This window comes from Myotis daubentonii, chromosome 8 (genome assembly GCF_963259705.1).
Source record: "Myotis daubentonii chromosome 8, mMyoDau2.1, whole genome shotgun sequence".
NCBI lineage: Eukaryota > Metazoa > Chordata > Mammalia > Chiroptera > Vespertilionidae > Myotis > Myotis daubentonii.
The window spans coordinates 69053724-69072859 of NC_081847.1; the positions used below are offsets into that span (position 1 = coordinate 69053724).

At 48.4% G+C, this 19136-nt stretch overlaps 1 protein-coding gene and 1 long non-coding RNA gene across 18 annotated transcripts in view; one reads left to right on the forward strand and one right to left on the reverse strand.

Moving 5' to 3' along the window:
- The window catches only part of LOC132239867 (uncharacterized), a 566058-nt gene that overhangs the window by 89114 nt on the left and 457808 nt on the right, over positions 1-19136 (reverse strand). The gene's annotated exons all lie outside the window — the stretch shown is intronic.
- Positions 1-19136, forward strand: part of ZMYND8 (zinc finger MYND-type containing 8) — a 110740-nt gene that overhangs the window by 56727 nt on the left and 34877 nt on the right. For 10 of the 17 annotated variants that reach the window (XM_059706839.1, XM_059706840.1, XM_059706851.1 and 7 more), the window contains 4 exons: positions 2477-2554; positions 3519-3634; positions 8707-9188; positions 16900-17040. In XM_059706839.1, the coding sequence (XP_059562822.1) occupies positions 2477-2554; positions 3519-3634; positions 8707-9188; positions 16900-17040 (817 nt within the window). Of the gene's footprint in view, positions 1-2476; positions 2555-3518; positions 3635-4541; positions 4611-6461; positions 6540-8706; positions 9189-16899; positions 17041-19136 lie in introns of all 17 variants that reach the window. The other 7 variants (XM_059706837.1, XM_059706838.1, XM_059706842.1 and 4 more) reach the window with 2 other exon arrangements.

Here is a 19136-nt window from a genome sequence, read left to right on the forward strand (position 1 = left end):
ATGGCCTCTACCCTGTCTGTGTACATCCATTCATTCATTCATTTGGAAAAAATCTGGATACTGTAGGATATGTTCATGTCTACATGGAAAGAGTTTTATAATCTACGTTTTTTACGTAGTTTGAATGTTTTCCCAGGTAATTAAACACACAGGGAGAACAGGTTTTTTTCATGGCTGTTCTGATGATTTCCTTAGTATAATTGTTGGAAATGTACCTACCAGGTCCAAGGCAGTAACTTAGGGTGATATTTCTGGATTGTCTTTTGGAAAAGCTGCAGCAACTTATACAACACCCTGGAATGGATGAGCGTGGTCGTTTCTCTGTGCTCTTTCTAATACTGGAAGTTCTAATGAGGAAAAATACACTTACATAAGCTTGCCTTCAGTGCGATCAGTAAGAACAGTGGCGCCTCACTGTGCCTTTGGTTTACATTTCTCTGATGAGAAGTGATCATGGACTGTTTTTGATACTGTTAATTGGTGATTAGGAGATTTGTGTGGGTTTTTCAGTTGTTTCCTTGGGTAAGGGGAGTAAAGGCCTTTAATTGGTGGGGTGCCCCCAGGTGGAATTTATTGAACCCGGATATTCTGACTTTTATAAAAAAATATATATTTTTAATTGATTTCAGAGAGGAAGAGAGAGGGAGAGAGATATAGAAACATCAATGAATAGAGAGAGTCATTGATTGGCTGCCTCCTGCACACCCCCTACTAGGAATTGAGCCTGCAACCCCTGGCATGTGCCCGTCACCAGAATCGAGCCCTGGACCCTTCAGTCCTTAGGCCGACGCTGTATCCACTGGACCAAATCAGCTAGGGCCTGTCTGACATTTTTAGGCAAATTAAAAAAAAATAAAAATCTTCACCTGAGGATATTTTTCATTGATTTTAGAGAGAAAGGAAGGGAGAGGGAGAGAGAGAGAAACATTGATCGGTTGCACCCTGTACATGCCCTGACTGGGATTCGAACCAGCAGCCTAGGTATATGCCCTGACTGGGAATCGAACATGAAACTTTTTGGTGTATGGGGTGATGCTCCAACCAACTAAGCCACCCCGCCAGGGCTCTGTCTGGCATTTAATCTACCTGTTGGCGGTACACTGTTGCTTTGTGGGCTCCAAGGCCAGGGCTGTCCTGGACATGGTGTACCACTTTGTTCCACCCAGTACCATTAGAATAGAAGTAGACTGGGTAGAAAGGTTTTATACTCTGGCGTTCATTTTTCAGTTATAATCACAAATTGTAATTAAGAGATTAATTAATTTTTACCTGAGCAGCTGCCATGTGTTAGGCACCTTGCAGGATGGAGATAAAAGTAAGCCTCATGGTGATAGGAAGATGTAGCAACTAACAGGGCGATGGTGAAGTGCATGGGTTTCGGAGCCCGATTGCCTGGGTTCAACTCCTGGCCCTGCCGCTTCGCTGCAGTGAGACCTTGGCCATGTTACTTGATTTCTTGGGTCCTCATTTTTCCCTCTGAAATAGTGGAGTCTGAATTCAGATCCATTACGCGGCTTCCAGGGCCCTTGGTTCTAAGACATGATGATATTTTAGGGGAACGCACTTCTTCAGAGGGAGAAGGAGCCCTGGCCAGTGTTGCTCAATGTTTGGAGCACTGGCCTGCAAACCGAATGGTCAGGGGTTCAATTTCTGGTCAAGGCCATGCACCTGGGTTGCAGGTTTGATCCCCAGCCATGGTCGGGGCTCAGGGCGTGTGTAGGAAGCAACCAGTTGATGTAATTCATGTGTCTCTCTCACTTCAGTCTCTCTCTCTCTCTCTCTCTCTCTCTCTCTCTCTCTCCCCCCCTCCCACCCTCCCTCCCTTCTTGTTTTCTACTCTATGGAAAACATAAAATTTAAAAGAAAAAGAGGGATAGGAAGTAATAGTATTTTTAGATTGTCAGTAAAATAGGGCAACACGGAATTAACTAATCGTCTGGATGGTGTGAGTAGAGATGCATAGACACTGAGCATGGCAAGGGGAGGCAGGTGGGCCGAGGCCAGACCACACCTGGTCTTGAAGGAACTGACCAGGTGTTTAGATTTCATTGTTAGTTTCTCAGTGTTGGCACTACTGACATTTGAGGCTGAAGGTTTCCTTGTTGTGGGGACTGTCCTGTACCTCTTAGCTCCTCTTGCAAACCACGCCTCCCTCCCTCCCCTTGCCCCCCAAATTCCTGGAGGTGTTGAACCTCCCTGGTAAAGAACCACTGGTATAAGGTCAAATTTATGTTTGTAGAGGGTGGCTCTGGCTGCTGACTCTACGTGGGGAGTGAGCCCTAGTGGGAGCTGGTAGATGTTCCAGGAGAGATGATGGTGGCTTGGGCTGGGTGGAAGTGTTGGGGTCGGTGAGAGATAGTCCCTATTGTGTGACTTTGTTTAACTAATGTTATTTTCCAACATCGTCTGCATTTCTCGAGGGCCTAGAAGCCTAGGCCCCTGGGATGCCGCATTCTAACTTATTTCTGCTTCACAGATGAATGAAATCGAAGTATGTCCGGAGTGTTACTTAGCTGCTTGCCAAAAACGCGATAACTGGTTTTGTGAGCCTTGTGTAAGTTGAGTTCCTTCCCTTCGTTTTCTGAACGCTGTGCCTGGAGGACTACCCGAGACAGCTTTCGCTAGGTGGCTTACTCGACCAAACTTGGGGTGAAGTTTTTAAGTAATGTTTTTACTGAAAAAGTGATAGCAGAGTGAAAGCAACGCAGGTAGGAGAAACCTCTACGGCTGCTCGTCCAGAGAGCGGGGATTCGCCAAGCGATGAGATAGTGACACAAGTGTTAAATGAGTGTGTCATTCCAAATCTATTTTAAGAGGATTAAGTCCATGGTCACCCAAATGTGATGGTGGTGGTGGTGGTGGTGGTGGTGGTGGGGGGGGGTCAGGGGAGAAAGATCACCCTTGTTTCCCTGTGGTTCTGCATTTACCAAACTTGTCTTCTACGTAGAGAAATGCAGTTTTGGAGTGGGCTGGCGGCGGTGGAGTATGGGGGGGGGGGGGCGCAGGGGTCGGGGGCAAGATTGGGCAAGCAAAGTGAACAGTGAAAACAGTTTATGTCTCTCCCTGCCCTTGGAGATTAACACCTGAATCGTTAAGGGTTTGATTAGCCCTCCATAAAGAAGAAAAGGGGCTAATACTGCCCCTCATTACATGCTAGATACAGCCCACCTTTAATCCTCCACCTTAACAGAGGCTGTAAGTGCTGCAGTCTCTGAGTTGCACAGAAAGGTGGGATCTTGCTCAGGGCCACCCAGGCAGTCACGGCACAGCCAGTTTTCAAGCCCGGTTTTGCCAGTGCTCCGTTCTTGGTTTCAGCATTTACCCCCGTTCCCATCTTCGCCCAGGCCTACTGGCCACACCGCCCAGGGAGCACCACCTGGGAGACTGTCTGAAACCGTTCTCTTTCAGTTTGTGGCCTCTGTCCCCTCTGCTTCGCTTGATCCCCACACACCGCGCTTTATGTACGTCTCTTGCTGTCCAATACATTCAGACTCTGGCTTTTGTTTTTCTTTTCCTAGAGCAATCCACATCCTTTGGTCTGGGCAAAACTGAAGGGGTTCCCATTCTGGCCGGCCAAAGCTCTGAGGGATAAAGATGGGCAGGTGGATGCCCGGTTCTTTGGACAACACGACAGGTGGGAGTTAAAAATGGGCTGCAAACGTGTAGCTCGCGCTGAACCTTTGACACGGTCAGTGGGTACGAGGAGGAGCGGACGGGATGGCTGTCGTTTTGTTGATTGTCCTGATACCCACCGGTGATCTTGTAGTTTACAAGTCCTGCTCTGTGCTGTGTCGGCCCTGGGAATAATGCATGGGCTTCAGCCTTTTCAGGTACATGAGAAGAGAATCTTGCTTTCGTGCTTTTCTTGATGAAACCAGCACCAGAATAAGGTTCCATGGTTATTTCAAATGCTGCTGTTCTTTTTCTTTTTTTTTTTTTCCTGGAGTAAATCAAACCGTTGTGCAAATTGGTTTTCAAAATAATGCTCTCCGTGATCAGAAGCATTTTCCCAGGTTACCAGTAAATGGATCTCCTATCATTGTGCTGGGTAGCGCGCCCCCCCCCCCTTTTCTTTGAAGCTAAATGAGAAATGATAAGGGGTGACTGTTTGGGCAGGTGTGAGCCCTCCCTCCCAGCCTTCCTGCCTTCCCCTCGCCCACTGCGAAGGGAGTTATTCCAGTGATTAGCTGTTCCCTTTAGAGCACAGCCCCCTGCCTGCCTGAGAACCACAGGTGGATGGAGATGAGCAGCAGTTAATATCTCAGCTCTATTTTAGCAAGTTAAGTTATGATTAAATAAGGCAAAAGCCCTTCGGAAGCCCCACCGAGCCGCTTGACAAAAGTGTGTGAGTGTGTCGGGGAGAATATGTAAAAGACATCATGCTGAATATTACACACAGCCACAGAATGTACAGACCGTGCGGTTTATGATGTCATACAACACCGGAATCTGCAGTACCCCTCTCTGTTAAATTTTGCTTATCACCTTGCAAGTCAAAGAAAAGAGTGAATTCCAAAGTAATCTACAAAATCATTCACTAGGAACCCAGGCCGTCCAGTGTCAGGAGGCGAAATGGAAGTTAGCCGAGATGATCGTGGGTTTGATAGGAGGTAGTACCCTTTATTTGATTTTGACCGTTTCTGTTGGAACACTCTTAAAAATTCATTTATTTGTTCACTCAAAGAAAAATGTCTTTGGTGCCTGCTGTGGGCCAGGCTATGTGCTGGATGCTGGGCCTTATGATTGGGTAGGCAGACAACACTGTGTCTGCCCATCAAGAGGGTGGCATCCTAGCGGGCAAGACTGATAATACACAAGTAAACAAACAGGTACGATGCTCTCAGGTCAGCAGGGGGCGGTGTGGCCCAGGGAAGATCTGGGTAGAGGGGGCCAGAGAGAGCAGAGACGTGGGCACTGAAGGCCAAGGCCCATTGTGCTGGGGGGAGGGGGGGGGAAGCCAGGAGCACGGTGTGGTTGGAACAGGATGAGGGAGGAGAGGATGCTAAGACGTGGGGTTCAGAGGTTGGGCAGGCCCTGGATCACATGGGCTGTTGTCAGGAGTCTGGCTTTTATTTGAAGAGTGAAAGGCATTGGTGGCAGGCTGCAGACCTTCCTGCCTCTTCATTAGAACATCCACGTGGTAACCATCTTGATGGTTTGGGATTATTCTTGTTCTCCAGTGTGACGCAATATGGGTAGACTTAAGATACAGGCCTGTATGCACCAAGTGTTCCCAGACCCCTGGGATCTGCTGTCAGCTGAGCCACTCTGCATGGACGCCCCTTGAAGGTGGCTTAGGGGCATGAACTTTGCTGGCTCTGGAGGCAGTTTTTTTAAAAGACAGCAGCACAAATCTGATTAGATTTTCAGGAGCTCCCTTGGTGTCCTCTGCCCCCTCAGAGGGAATAGGCTGAGCTGTTGGGCTCATTTTCGGTGAGGAACATGCATTGGGCAAGGTGTTTGGACGCACAGTGGTGGAGTGGCCATATGTTGGCCTGTGGGAATGAGTCAGCCTTGGGCAGGGAGTCCCTGGCAGCGGTGGGGGAAGCCACTCCTTCAAGGATGAGCATCCCTCCCTCCCCTGAGATGCCCTTAAAGCAGAATGGGGCCGTTTTGTCCACAGCTGGCTCTTATCAGACGCAGGAACAGGACAGGGAGACTTCAGGGAGGCTGTAAGGCGGGTAGCATGCTGTCCCTTTTATGGGGAGTTTGCTTTCGGGGATGTAGAGCCAAAATGAGCCTGGACAGGTGTCAGTGAAATGGGCCAAGACAGCAGAATAGAAATATTACAGACTGTTACCTGGTCACCGTCAGGGTAATGAATCCTGGAGCCCGGGGAGGCTCTTCTGCCCATCAAGGCATGTTCTCAAGTGTCCCATCATGTGCCTTTTGTCCTTTAAAATATTTTCATTTCACCCGGCTGGTTTTGCTCAGCGGTTGAGCATCAGCTCATGCACCAAGAGGTTGCTGGTTCCATTCCTGGTCAGGGCACATGCCCAGGTTTTGGGCTCGTTCCCCAGCACAGGGTGTGCAGGAGGCAGCCCATCGATGTTGATGTTTCTCTCTCATCGATGTTTTTATTTCTCTCTCCCTCTCCCTTCCTTTCTCTCTAAAACCAGTTAAAATATACTTTAAAAAAACCAAACACACAACTTTAAATGCTATGTAAAAAAATTATTAAAATATATTTTGATTTTTTTTCAGACACACAGTATTATGTAAAAATATAGAACATATTAAATTCCTGCAGAGGTGGCATTAACTGAGGGCCAACTCTGCAGCAGGCACTGCTTTAAGTGCTTTCTATAAAAGTTGCTTTTATCCCCATTTCGCTGGTAAGAAAACTGAGGCCCAGAGCTAGGAAGAACCTCAGCTGTGGCCTCACAACATTGCCCCCACAGGCTGTTGTATTGTTAAGCAAATCTAATTTTCCTTTAAATATCTCCTGGGCCTGCTTAAAGGAACAGAAACAGTCATTTTCCAGAAATCACTTGCCAAGCAACTTCATTGAAGGCACTTAAGAACCTGGGAAGAAACAGGTAAGGCCCTGATACCAGATGACAGTGTGGGGGAAACTCGGCCCCAGTGACCGACTGGCTGACCAGCTCCTGGTGGTACCGGGACTGGGGCATTTTGTTTGCTCCCCTTAGTGCCCCTCCAGCTCGGGGCTCCTCCTCTATTTTACTGATGGCAGCGCCGAGGCTGGCTCAGGGACGGGGAGTGCCTTGTCTGCAGACAGCCCTGGGAGCCTGACCGCTCCGCAGGTCCCGCCTGGTCCAGACGCTTGCCCACCAGCGGTAATGCTTGGAGTCTAGGCCATTCTGCCTGACTTGCAGGGGTGGTTCCTCAGGTCTCAGCAGGAAGCAGCAGTGAGCTGGGATAGAGGAGAAGCTGTCGTTTCCAGCGCTCAGAGCAGATATTGCTGGGGTGGTCAGGTTTAGTGGGTGTGGCAATCTAGCACCGCCAAGCATTGCAAACAGGCAGCCTGTGCCCTGAATTCTGCCCCATGCGCATGCTGTATTTCCCCTGGGCTGCTTTTTCTTTAAAAGCAGGAACGAGGTGCCAACCATTAAAATTTGGGTAAAACATAGTAGAATTTCCTATTTTGTTTCTCTTTGAAGCCGTGGGAGGCTCGGTAGTGTGGGGCTGACTCTTACAGGGGCACTTCTGACAGCACTCGGGGATGGTGTTTGCATCAGACTGGCCGTGAGTTTGATTCCTCCCCACAGTTGACCTGGCTTCCTACAGCGTGATACCAGGCTTGGGTTGATGGTCTGTGAAAGCCAAGAGGCCTCCTCGGAAAGCTCACTCCCACCAGATTCCCAGCTGCAAACGGTTGAGGTTGGGGAATAAAATGTGACCCAAGTTACAGCTTGGATGTTTCTGTGTCAGCTCTGCCTTCCCCAGGGCAGGGGGGTTGTGTGCCCATCTCCTGCCTGCTGTCACTCGGGTCACTGATTCCAGGAAAGCAGCTCATGTTCCCATGAAGTCTCTGCAGAGCCCGCGGGGGTGTGGGGTGTTGACGGTAGGGAGGTGGAACCCGCCTGGGAAGCGGAGGGCGCACACCTGAGGGCTAAGCGAGGGGCTGGTTTCTCGTTATTTTTCATGTGAACTATCTCACGTTCAAAGCCATGCACCTCCTTTTAGGGCTATGGTTTTCCAGCGTTCCCTCCTTGCTCCATGGAGAACCCCGGTTTTTAAATTCATTTAATTTTTTTTTTTATTGTTTAAAGTATTACATATGTCTCTTTTCCCCCAATTGACACCCCCCCCCCCCCGACTCCCTTCCCCCAGAGAATCCCAATTTTAAAAGAGAAAACTTTTCATTGTTTGAGTGCAAAATAGTGAGCTCGGGGAGTAATTTTCTCTTGGGAGGTGTGGTCTAGGATGCAGTGACTGTCTTCTTATTCTCTACCAACCCAAAGCCAAAGGGGCATTATTATTATTATTTTTTTTTATGGATTAAAATGACTAAGTCTGTTGAGGCTTTTAATGTTTTTGTTAAGTTCATGTTCACGTTCAGTCCTGATGACATTACGTGTGTTAAGTGGATTGTTTATTAACCATTCAAACCAGGTCATTTATAAAAGAAAAGGACTGTGCCTTTACGAATCTTGGCAAGCGTACTAGGCTAATTGGGTTTGTGTTCAGGAAAAAACAATTCTGAGACCGACCTGAATGTTCCATTGACTGATGAATGAATAAGGGAAATGTTGTATGTATACATAGTGGAATACTATTGAGCCTTAAAAATTATGCCACAACATGGCTGAAACTGGAGGACAACATGCTAAGTGAAATAAGCCAATCATAGAAGGACAAACACCGCATGATTCCATTTTTATATGAGGAATCTATGTCAGATTCATAGAATCGGTGGCATCATGGTTGCCAGGGGCTAGGGGTGGGCAAATGGGGAATTACTAGTCAATGGGCATAAAGTTCCAGTTATATACTATGAATACGCTCTAGAGATCTGCTTGCTGTACAACCTTACTATGAATACGCTCTAGAGATCTGCTTGCTGTACAACCTTGTGCCTATAGCCGGCAATTCTGTGTTGTACACTTACACGTTGGTTAAGACGGTAGAACTCCTGTTAAATGTTCTTAACCCCAACGAAGTAAATGTTTTTAAAAAGTTACATAAAAATCTTGGAAATGACCAAAGTCGACTTAAACTCTCTCTCTTTTTTTGCCCTCCTAGAGCCTGGGTTCCAATAAATAATTGCTACCTCATGTCTAAAGAAATTCCTTTTTCTGTGAAAAAGACTAAAAGCATCTTCAACAGTGCAATGCAGGAGATGGAGGTTTATGTGGAGAACATTCGCAGGAAGTTTGGGGTTTTTAATTACTCTCCGTTCAGGACACCCTACACGCCCAACAGCCAGTACCAAATGCTGCTCGACCCCAGCAACCCGAGCGCTGGTGCCGCCAAGATAGACAAGCAGGAGAAGGTCAAGCTCAACTTCGACATGACGGCGTCCCCCAAGATCCTGATGAGCAAGCCCATGCTGAGCGGGGGCACCGGCCGCAGGATCTCCTTGTCGGACATGCCGCGCTCCCCCATGAGTACAAACTCCTCCGTGCACACGGGCTCCGACGTGGAGCAGGACCCCGACAAGAAGGCCATGTCCAGCCACTTCAGCGCAAGCGAGGAGTCCATGGACTTCCTGGACAAGAGCACAGGTCAGCCCCGGGCGGGAGCGGGTGGAGGAGGCCCCCGGGATTTCCACAGCTTCCACACCTGGTGGGCCAATGCTGACCACTTCGCAGAACCACGGGGAGCCTCGTGGGGTTTCATTCTAGGGCAGCGGTTCTCAACCTTCCTGGTTCCGCGACCCTTTAATACAGTTCCTCGTGTGTGGTGACCCCCAATTTCATTGTTACAAATGGAACATAATTAAAGATAGTGATTAATCACAAAAACAATATGTAATTATATTATGTGTTTCCCGATGGTCTTAGGCAACCCCTGTGAAAAGGTCGTTCGATCCCCAAAGTGGTCGCGACCCACAGGTTGAGAACCACTATTCTAATGGGATGAGTGACAAAGCTGGATCCTTGCTGTTGGGAACCAAAAAATGACAAAAGCACTCCCAGCAGTCCAGCTTGCAGGCCATTCCTAGAAGTGGGCAGGGATGGTTAGAAATCCTTCCGGGTTCAGCTCAAATGCCCCTTAGATTAATCACAGCAACGTCCCGTAACGGCTTTTCTTTCTCAAGAATTTTATTGTAATTGAAACATGTTTCTGTCAAACCCATGCACTTACATCATTTAAGGCCTAAACATCAGAGAAACATGCAAGGTAAGCAGTACTCCTCTTTCCCCAAGGACTGTCCCACGCCTCCGAAGTCGCCTGGTTTAACAGCTGCCTTGCGTTTTGAGACTTGCTGTAGCTGGGGGGTTCAGAAGGAGGACGCTGGTCTCAGATTCCAGTTCTGCCACTGCTACCTGTGTGGCATTGGTCAGGGTCCCTGAGCTCTTACGCCTTAGGCTCCGCGTCTGTAACGTCGTGATAGGAATAGGATCTGCCTCGTAGGTTCTTATAAGGATTAAATGAATCAAAATACACAGGGGCTTAGAACAGTGCCTGGAGTAGTAAATGCTTCAAAGATATTGACGACCGTATTATTTCTTATGGCTGCTGATCAGATGCCTTTGTTCTAGGACACAGTAACTTGTGTTGACATAGTTTCAGAAAAAAACTTCCCTTTTGCCCTTTAGTTTCTGACCAGAGTCCGTAAAAGCTTCCTCTTGTTCCACGACACGATTCCACTTAAGCCCAGTTAACAGAACACGGTGCATAATCACCTACAACCTGCCCCCCCCACCCTTCCCCCGCCTGCTGGTTCCCAGGGAGAGCCCGCTTTTGAGAAAGTGTTTTAACCTCGGCAGCAGGCCCGGGAAGAATCACTGTTGCCTGAACTTTCATTGCCATGATTTTTGCCACGTTCTAGTACCACCTATTTTATTACATTCTTAAATATGATACCTCCCACGTAGCTTCATCCTAAGCTGAATAAAATGTATAAACTCATGTGTTTACATTGCTTGTTGTATTTTTTCCTAAAATACATGAAATGAATACATAACTTGTCCTATCACACCTGTAGGGCCATGAACCCACTCTCCGTTCTCCTGCACCGTATTTCAGAAAAACAGTTTCCATGTGTTGACTGTAGCGTCTTTCTTCCCTTGGGTGGTACAGAGGTCGAAATGACATCAGAAGTCCTGGCAAAATTCCTGATCATTTGCGTAGCGTTTTAGGCCCTGCGTTAGCAGACTTTAAAGTCCCTCTCCCAAACCACAGTCCCCTTGCTGGTATGTGCTTGGGTCATTTGGCTGATCCGGAGTTGTACAGCCAGTGAGTAGTTCAGGAAGAGAAGGTGATACTCAAAATTGTTTTCATCTTACAAATTGCCCCCCTTTCTGTAAGGCTTAGTGAGTCTCTGTCACACCCATGCAACTATTCAACACGGTCGTCGTTACTAACCCAGCCGTAGACAGTAGGTGGCTGTGACACTAAAGTGTGAATTTCATATAATTTGTATGTTTAGTGAAGTATTAATCCTTTTGATTTCCCCTCCACCCCACCCCCCAACCATATAAAAATGGTAAAACCTTCTTAGCTTGCAGGCCATACAAGAGCAGGTGGTATGCTGGATCTGGCCCATATCCTCTGTTGTATAGATTAAGAGAAGCTGATTCAGTCTCCCCATTTTACAGAAGGCAAGTTGAGGTCCCTAGGAGAGTGTGGGGAGGTGCCGAGGTTCCCGGCTCCCCATCCTGACTCTAGAAATGGCTAGTCAGGTTTTCTTTTCATTGCACTCTACTGCCCTCTGCTGTTTGCAGTCATAAGAGCATTTATTGGAAGACGAGTACTCATTACTGAAATGTTCCCATAGTCAGACAAGACTGATTTATCCAAAATTGTATAAAAAAAAAAAAAGTGCCATAGGAACAGAAAAACCATATAGTTACAGCAATGAAAACATTTTAAGCAGCAACATGAAATTGAAATAAATTGTGAAATAAAACTTGTATGAGAATTTAGAAACCCTTCTTTTTTGCAAGGGGAGAGGGTGTGTGGATTGAGCTCAGAATCATGTGTCGGTGACCTTAGAACTGGATTTTTGAGAAGCACTTTGTGCGGCCAAAAGGCTTCTACTGGAATCCCATTGTCTTAATGGTCAAAGTGGTTTATATTCTCAGTGATTTTATTTATTTATTTATTTATTTATTTATTTATTTATTTATTTTGCTTCCCCCTTTATTTAGACCTCATGGCCAGAATTGATGCCTTTGTCAATATTTGCTTGTGGGATCCCAATTTAAGTCATTAATGTTTTAGGATGAGAATCCTGGGGCCTGTGAGCTAAAGGTCCTTTGGTCTTGTAGCTCTATATGGGTTACTGCTTAGGGAGAAGGAAAAACATGTTCATAAACTCCTTTATATTGTGAAATCAATATATTTTTATAAAACAATTGTTATTTACGAAGACGGAAGTCACAGACGATACCACCTACCACAGTCAGCCCTTAGCTAGTTTCCAGGACTCTCTCCATGTTGGTTCACGCCAACTTTGGAAACTCAAATACGTCCAGAGGTCAGGCTGGTATGGAAATGAGAGGCTGGGAAGTGGTAGGGACTGGAGTGAACTAAAGTGGAAATACACCTTATCATGACGCATTACACGTACACACGTGTGCTTGTGTGTGCAGCTCTCCCCGAAGCAGTGCAGTGTCTACAGCCCGATACGTGATCTTCTGAGCCCTCCCTTTTTTCTAAAGGGCATTGGGGCCTTTTCCTCCTCCTGGTTAGAGCCACGTGGGGGTGGGGGCTGAGTGTTGCCAGATTTCTGGTTGTTCAAGAGAAGTTTCAAATATTTTTTTAAATGCAAACTACTCAGACTTTTATATATTGGCTCATTTAAAAACAACAACAGCCACATGCTAGGTCACACACATCCGTGCACTACTCGATGCATGTGTCACCTGTTTGCAATGTCTGGTGTAGACTGTTGGAGTTTTTTTTTTTTTAACTTGTGTTCTGAATGCTTTTTCATGCTGGTAAATGACGCTTCCACACAGCATGTCTGTCCTGTCGTGGGACTGGCCCGTGATGTTCTGCCGTGTGGCTCATCCGTGCACACCGCCAGGACTTGTGAACACATCGGTTGTTGCCGAGGTTTTATAAGCAGAGGAAATTTAGCATGAGTCAACCCCTCCTTCACCCCCACCCCACCTGGAGGGCTGGGGTGCGCGGGAGGGAAGGGCCTTTTTTTCTAACTTAATTCTAAGACTCCTGTTTCGTGTAGTCAGAACAGCACTTAGCACAGGCTAGGATTTTGTCAATGCAGATAATAGATGGTGTGCTTTAGCCCACACTCGTAAATTGCACATCAAAGTATAAAATCTTATTAAGTTATTGGTGACTTCAAAGGCTAATAGTTTTTCCTTTGGGCAGTATTTATGGCTTTATAAAAGGATTGGCATCTGTTCCAAAGCATACTTGGAATGAGCATTTCCCAATGTCTTTCTGCTTTTGAAAATGCCTAGAGTGATTCCAAACTGGGCTTCTCAGCCTTGGCACTGTTGACAGTTTGGGCCGATGACACTGTGTTGTGGGACTGTCCTGCGCACTGTAGGTTGCTTAGCAGCATCCCTGGTTCCTACCCATGAGGTGCCAGCAGCACACCCCGTCCACAGTTAGAACCCCCCAAAATGCCTCCAGACCTTGCCACGTGTCCCCTGGGGGCACAGTCACCCCTCCACTCCCCATTGAGAACTACTGATCTAATGTACCACACTTCTGAATTTTAGCTCTGACAAAATTCTGATGGCTTCACGTTAATCTTTGAAACTCTTCAATATTTACATTTAATTTTGTCTCACTTTTTTCTTGAACATAATATTATATAATTAATAGCACATCATTGTACCCTAAGAGATGGCAACTATTAGGAAGGGGCTGTTCCTTCAGATATGTTTAATGTATATCATCACATGGATGATGATAATTATTTTGTGGTAGAATGGGATCATGCTAAGCTTTTTGCTTCTTTCAACTTCGCGATATTTCTTTGGCTTCTTTCTATGTTAGTGTATATAGTTCTAGTTGTCAGTAGTATATAGATTGTACATGAATGTGGCAAGTGTTGGGGGTCAGAGCTGAATTTTGGGAGATACTCCTTGGGGAAGAAACCTGGTTTTATGAAGTAATGTGAATGCAGATGTTTTAAATGGATACACCGATTTGTTTCCTTCACGTAATTTAACTTTTATATATCTACATTTTTAAAAAAATATATTTTATTGATTTTTTACAGAGAGGAAGGGAGAGAGATAGAGAGTTAGAAACATCGGTGAGAGAGAAACATCGATCAGCTGCCTCCTGCACATCTCCCACTGGGGATGTGCCTGCAACCCAGGTACATGCCCTTGACCGGAATCGAACCTGGGACCTTTCAGTCCGCAGGCCGACGCTCCATCCACTGAGCCAAACCGGTTTCGGCTATATATCTACATTTTTGCTAACTTTCTGATGTCCAATGCTGTAGGCATTTTGGCCAGCCTAGTATTTAACATGTTTCTCTAGATGGCCTCATACAAAACCAGAATAACTTTCAGGAGCATATCTGTTCATCTTCACTGGAGTCATACGATTGCGGTACTTTTTCTTTATTTACGTTTTTCTGTGTTAGCGTGCATTCTCAAAGGTGTTGAAGGTCCTTCCCGTTGCAGCATGCATCAGCACGGCATTCCCTGGGTGGCCCCGGAACATCCCATCGTGGCTGGACCACAGTGTGCTGATGGGCGTTTGGGTTGTTGCCACCTTTGGGCTCCTGCGAACGATGTTGCTCTGAACATTTGTGTACAGGGCTTGGTTTGTGTTCCTGTTTTGGGTACATACCTGGGAGTGGACCTTCATGAGATGTACAGGGATTGTCTGTCTGTCTGCTGCATGAATTTCTCTGCTTTATACGTAAAGTGCAAGGTCTTTTTCATCTTCTAAGAACCACTCTTTGCCCCTTGAGGGCCATATTGCCCCTGTTGGGAATGCCCGGACTGGGGGCGATAGCATTGGAGATGGCGGTCAGTGGCGGGGCTGGCAGTATAGTTTGGAAGTGGCGTGCAGAGGCCTGGCTGAAAAGTTGGCTAAGTTGAGGCAGGAGGAATTGGAATGGCCTTGGGCAGCCTGGTGAGTGTGTGTAGCATTAACTGAAAGGGGTTGGGGCAGGTACAAGGTCTGTCACAAATCGGGCAGGTGGCACTCAGGGGTGGACCTCGGCCCTGGCTTTTTCAGGGCCAGCTTTCAGGGACCTGTAGGCTGCTAAAATCCTCTGCATGATCACAAGTGGGTCAGGGCTCCGGTAGGCCGCCGCCCGGCCTCTCCTTACTTTGTTAACTCGACCTGTTAGGCAGGGAACCGTGGATTCCCGTGGGGGAGGTCTCTTGTGACAGTACCTCTGCGTGGGATTTCGTTCCTGTTCCCTTTAGGGTTAGGCTTCTTGGCAGAGTTCCCCACAGTCCTCAGGAGCGCTTTGACAGCGTGCTAAGCGAGCCCCTCTGTTGGCCGGCTTGTTCGTTCGTTTTAGAGCAGCGGGCGGTCGCCAACCGGTGGTCTGTGGGGTCCGCGAGGTCCGAAAGGTGGTGACGGCTGTGTCAGAGGGCACAACTCGAAAAGCCTGGTCTGCAGCCCTCGTGGGGAGGGCATTCGACCGATCCTTTCAGCCACCGGAAATCTCTTGGAAGCGGGGGGCGCGTAAGTGAGTGGATTACTTAAAAACAAAAACAAAGAAACATCCCAACACTAAAGGTTTTATTGGAAATATTGAAATCTTTTAAAATGTCTTTAACTTCATTTATTCCTGTTGGTTTAGGTAACAAGCACTTCATTTCTGCTTGTTATGCTAGCAGTGGTGAGAGGAGCAGGGTTAGTACCAGTAATAACAACAGCCCTCAGTATGCGGAATGCTGGGCCAGGTATTTGTTCATTCCTATAGTAAAACTGATTGAATTCAGTATTCAAAAGACCTGAGTCCTCACAATGGTTTCGAATGTTTCTTGAGCACTCGCTCAGCCCAGGTGACCTGCTCCCCACCTCTGCTCCTCATTTCCGGGGGAGGCGAAGGATTCCCAGAGACACGGCTGCGGTCCCCGTGTGGGCGATCAGTTCAGCACTTGTTGGCATTTGGGGCCAAGATAGTTCTTCTTCAGGGACGCTGCCCTGTGTCCTGTAGGATGTTAGCCGTATCCCTGTTCTCTACCTCCTAAGGTGCCTGGAGCACCTTGTCTCCTGGTCTGACAACTGAAAACATCGGCAGACACTGCCCTGTGTGCCCTGGAGGAGAACTGCTGGTTTGGATGATTGAAACCGAAGCCCCAGAGGTGAATGGGAAATAGAAACTTCTACTACACTAAGAGCAGGCGATGCACAGGGTAGTACTTAACAGATGCCGGACAGCTGTCCAGATGACTGACTGACTTGGTCCTTACAACTTGATGAGTGTAGGGACTTGCACCCTCCCTTTGTAGGGTATTGTTAGTATTCCTCTTGGTTGCTGCCAGGAAAGGAGATTTAGAGACAAGGTAACGTACCCAAAGTCACACAGCAAGTCAGCGCAGAGCTGGGACTTGCACTCAGTCTGGCTTCCAGTCCATGCCTGAGTCCATGTCTCTCTGCATCTAGAGTCTCTCCCACTGTCTTACGTTCAGTGCAGCGTTGGCAGGTCCTGGCGCTGGAGATGAGGTGACCTCAGGTGTATTGGTGTATCCGTTACTGATGCTCACTCTGAGCGTGCCCATTTGGCAGGTGAGGAAATGGAGGCAAGCACCCACGTAAAGGGGGGGTAGTTGACCAGTGTCTCATCACTCCATCGGGGCTGCATTTAGCTCCCGTCAGCATTGCCCCTGTGACGTGGGAGTCCCGAGCTCTCCTGAGGGGTCCAGTTGGCCTTTGGCAGGTGCAGTAGCTGTGAGGCCCACCCCTGCGTCTCCCACAAACAGGTGACATGCCATCTGCAAGCCTGGCTCTGGTCTCTGCGCCTGGCCCGTGCTGGGGTCTCTGCTTTAAATTGCTATTTATTTTGAGATTTTTCACACCCATGAATGTGCCAAACCAATTTCAGTGGCAGCTTAGCCGATTTGTCTTAGAGCTTTGTGTCTAATAGAGTAACTGGGAGGCCTCCTTTCTGTGTGGCCGAAATGGTTTAACATGGGGAGGACGTCCTTTGCTTTGAAACCGATGGCCGGCCCTGCCCGCTGCCCCCTGCTCTGGTGCCCTGCTGGAATCACATACAGTTTCTCCGCTCTTGCCCACCCCACACCTACCTACAAGTCTGATTTGTTTATTTCTTCGTAACTCTGTCCTTTAACAAGTGCCTTATCTTTTCAGCGTCGCCGGCCTCCATGAAGATGGGCCAAGCGGGAAGTTTATCTGGCAGCCCGAAACCTTTCTCTCCTCAAGCGTCCACGCCAATCACGACGAAAGCAGACAAGACGGCCACCACCGGAAGCATCCTGAACCTTAACCTGGGTCAGTGGGGATTTTTGGAGTCTCTTGCTGGGGCACCTCCATATTTTTGCAGGTTGTGATGCCCTCTTGTGTGGTTCTTGAACTCTGAACTCTTTGAGTAAACAGTGTAAAAGGTAAAGTAGAGGAACCTGAAGATTGGTCAATAAAAGGGACAAGTGAGGGATTTCCTGGGGGCTGTTGAAGTATCTTAGGCCAGTGTTTACAGCCGTACTTGCCCTTGACCATGGTAACCCAGTTCTCACATGTAAATATATATACTTGAAGTTATATGTGTGTGTGTGTGTGCACATACATTGAGTATTATGAATCAGTATTTACCTTTTCTATGTGCAGTATATTCTTAGGTCAAAGTCTTTAGCAGAAATTGGCATTGGAAATGTTAATTACCTAACTCTATGAAGTTATTATTTTCCTGATTCATTCCACTGTTTCCTAGTTTTTATTGAGCGTCTGGCATGTGCTGTGTACGGCGTTGGCATGGGGCAGAGTGTGGGGAGGAAGGGCCCTGCTCCTGTGGTGCTTGGGTTCTAGAACGGGACAGAGAATCATCAAGGTGGATAAACAGGACAGTTCATTCCGGAAGGTAAAATGTGTTGATATGATAAGGAGAGAGATGGGCGGGGTGGAGGTGGGGAGAAAGGGCAGTGGTTCGGGCGGGTGGAAGGGTTAGGGAAGGCCTATTTGAAGGGGAGAGTTGCATGACAGGAAAAACTAGTCGTGCCAGGACCAGGAGGAAGAACATTCCAGAAGGAACAAGAACGTTACAGGCCCAAGGGTAAGGATGAGCTTCGTGTGTGAGAGGAGGGGCAAGGAGGCCCAGGTGGTGTCCCAGTGGCTGACGGGAGGTTAGGAGGTGAGGTTAGAGAGCACGGGGGGGCGGGGGGGGGGGCGCGAGGACCCCGGATCGAGCAGTGCAGGATGTGAACTGACTGGGAAGTTCAGAAGGACTCTTGGTTGCTACGTAGACTAGCCCATTCTGCTGTTCGCAAACCTGGCAGTTCCTCCCTCCCCTAAGGGGTACTTGCAGGGTCTGGAGACATTTCTGGTTGTCACCCCTGGGGGTGGGGGGTGCTGCTGGCCTCTGGTGGGTAGAAGCCAGGATGCTGCTGACCACCCTACAGTGGATAGTAGGCCGCCACAGCCAGGAATTACTGGGCTGTGCCAGTAACTGTGTTGACAAATTGGATGTGGCAGGAGAAATAGGAGCCAAGGGTTCAGTTTTAGATTTTGTATGTTTGGTGCCCTGAGGCCAGATCGAGGCAGGAGGTGTCATTCGGAGAATCTTGATTATACGTGGGGTGGGCTAGAGCAGTGGTTCTCACAGAGCTGGGCAGGGGGTGCCTGCTACTGGCATTGAGCGATTTAGTGATTGCAGATCAGGGACGCTGTTATACAGCCTGCGCTGCCCAGGAAGCCTGCCCCCACCCCCCAACCCCCCAGCAGGGAATTATCTCATCCCAGTGGCGGTAGTGCTGAGATGAAGACCCTGGCCTAGGGCGTAAAGGGCGGGTGGGGGCCCTGGGACACGACCGTGGAGACAGGTCAGCAGGAGGGGGACAGGAGCAGTGGACAGGGGCAAGCCGCCCTGTGTGTGTGTGTGTGTGGTCCCGGAGGCCTCTGGAACAGGGCTTTCGGAGGTGCTCCAGCGTGACTAGAGCCTGTGGCGGTCGGTGCCTTCCGGGTTCACCTTTTCCTGCAGTGCCCTTTCGGATGGAGAAACGGGTCTGGAGAGGTGGCTTCTGGTGCCGGGATGGCAGAGCCCGAAGGTGGCGGCAGGGCCGGGTCAAGCCTGTGCTCCATGGAGGCCAGTGCCCTGTGCACCCGGTCACCGTCAGGGCCACGCAGGTGTGACTGACCAGTCAGGGGATGTAGGGGCTCCAGCTCGGATACACTGGTGGGAGTCGCTCACTTGACCAAAAAGGCGACCCGTCTGCTGCCTTGGGGAATAGTCACCTCCTCAGCAGTGTGGTTTGCTTTCTCATGCCTTCCTCCCACCTCCACACCCCGAAAAGAACTGCCGTGCGGAGGTGTTCTCACGGTCGCATTTCCTCTTTGCCAGCCATGCGTGGCAAGAATAGCTCCTTCCTTAGCCCAGG